Source organism: Hipposideros armiger, unplaced genomic scaffold, assembly GCF_001890085.2.
Source record: "Hipposideros armiger isolate ML-2016 unplaced genomic scaffold, ASM189008v1 scaffold_1843, whole genome shotgun sequence".
NCBI classification, from domain to species: Eukaryota; Metazoa; Chordata; class Mammalia; order Chiroptera; family Hipposideridae; genus Hipposideros; species Hipposideros armiger.
Genome location: NW_017733193.1, coordinates 39,626 through 41,474, shown reverse-complemented (window position 1 = coordinate 41,474; position 1,849 = coordinate 39,626). Strand labels below are relative to the sequence as shown.

General features: G+C 50.5%; 1 gene segment (V, D, J or C); it reads right to left on the bottom strand.

Moving 5' to 3' along the window:
- Positions 1-1,251: 1,251 nt before the first annotated feature.
- Positions 1,252-1,763, bottom strand: LOC109378259 (T-cell receptor beta chain V region CTL-F3-like). The segment is given in 2 exon segments: positions 1,252-1,565; positions 1,680-1,763. Coding segments are annotated over 2 exon segments (393 nt in total).
- Between the last annotated feature and the right edge of the window lie 86 nt (positions 1,764-1,849).

Sequence of the window (1,849 nt, the reverse complement as noted above, 5' to 3'; positions counted from 1 at the left end):
AGTAAAATCTCTGCAAGACACATCTTGATTGGTGTCAGAGCCAGCGTTTCTGAAAGGGACATTAGGGTCAATGTTCCAATTTTGAAGATGTCTCCCTCTACCAAAAGGTGCAAGGGCGGAGTGGTTTAAAGCAGGGGTGGATGTCGGTATGGCCTGTGTTTGAGTCCCACTTCTGGTATTTGCTAGCTGTGCATCCTGTAGTAAATTAAATAAACTCTCTAAGAATCAGTGTTTTCCCCTAGAACATGGGGAAGTCGTGCTGCTTCAAGAAGAAAATGAGCAATAAATAAGGGAACAGAATTAAATGCACAAGGGATAGAATTAAACTGGTCTGTGTTCACGAGTAAACTTGTACCTGCAGTCCTCAAACGGCTACACCCTTTAATGGCTGTGGCCCTCAGCTGTTTTCTGCAGGGCCTCACCTGGGCAGAATAGCAATTGCTGATTTTCTGATCTAAAGTGGTGGCCCCAGGGCAAGCTGCTCCCTTCAGAGACCCTCCCTCCTCCACACCTTCCAGTCCAATTCCCTGTATTAACTCCCAGGGTTTCCCTTGAAATAACTAGAGGGCTCTTTCCTTGGCCAAATCCTCTGAGGTCCAAAAATCCTCCTAGTCATGTAGCTCCCGTATTAGGGGGGATATCATGGCCCTGCTCTATGAACTATGACAGGAAAAACACACGTTCTCTGGCTTGAAGTTCTATGTCCTAGACATTGGCAGGTAATCCATTGTCATAGCCACAATGAGGTGTGACCCCCTCCAGCACCCATCCAATCTCAGCTGGTGTTTAAATGGAACAGACAGTGCTCTGTTATCTCTATGAACAAAGCCCAGGAAGCACCATGGAATTTGAGGGGAATGTAGGCTTGGGAGGCCTGGAGATGTGGGTTTGACTCCTGCCTCTGATCCGTTAAATAGGAAATATTTGGACCTTCCAGCAGCTACGGCTTCCTCTCTGTCATATGGGACTGAGATCTCCTTCACCTGCAGTGGGGACACGCTAATGTTGACCTTGTATTAAGACACACGATGTGAACCTGCACTGTAGCACAGGCCAGGGGCTCCTGACACATGCTGGGAACTAGAAGGTGCTGGCAGAGCTGTGAGAACTTTCAGGAATGCTCTGGCTGAGCTCAGCAGGGCCAGGAGGGCTTTAGAAAAGAGCTAGAAGTGTCCTAGAACTCAGCTGAGGCCCCCACCCTCTCCCTCTGATTCCTCAGCTGGGACAGGAAGGTTTGAGTACAGAAAGGCATTAACCCTGCAGGGCTGTGTCTAAGCTGCTGGCACAGAGATACACAGCCGAGTCTTCCAGCTGCAAGTTGTTCATGGTCAGCTCTGAGCTGTAGTTGTTGAACTGTTGAGCTGAGAAGCGATCAGGGATGTTTCCTCTCTCTCTCTCCTCCTTCTCATAATACTGAATGAGGAATTGGAGGCCCTGCCCCTGAGCCTGCTGGTACCAGGACACAGTATCGTGTCCAGACATGGGGTGGCATATCAGAACGGCCTTCCCGTCACGGCGTTTGATTAGGTGTGTTGGGGACTGGGTGACTCCAGCATCCACTGAACCTGTGGAGGAAGGAGACAGACGCTGGAGACTAGCACAGGAAGGAGCTGGACACTCTAGAAACAACAGTCAAGAAGTTTGAGTTCAATGGAGGTCGCTATGAGCTCAGGACTCACCTGCCTCCAGGAGACAGAGGGCCACGCAGCAGAGGAGCCTGGTGCCCCACGCAGATGCAGACAGGGTAAGGCTGGCCATCTCCATACTTGGGGCTCTGGTCTTTCGGGTGAGAGAGCAGAAGTTTGTTCCTCCCTTTGCTCTGTTTGGAGGGCTTGCCTGTGATGTCACC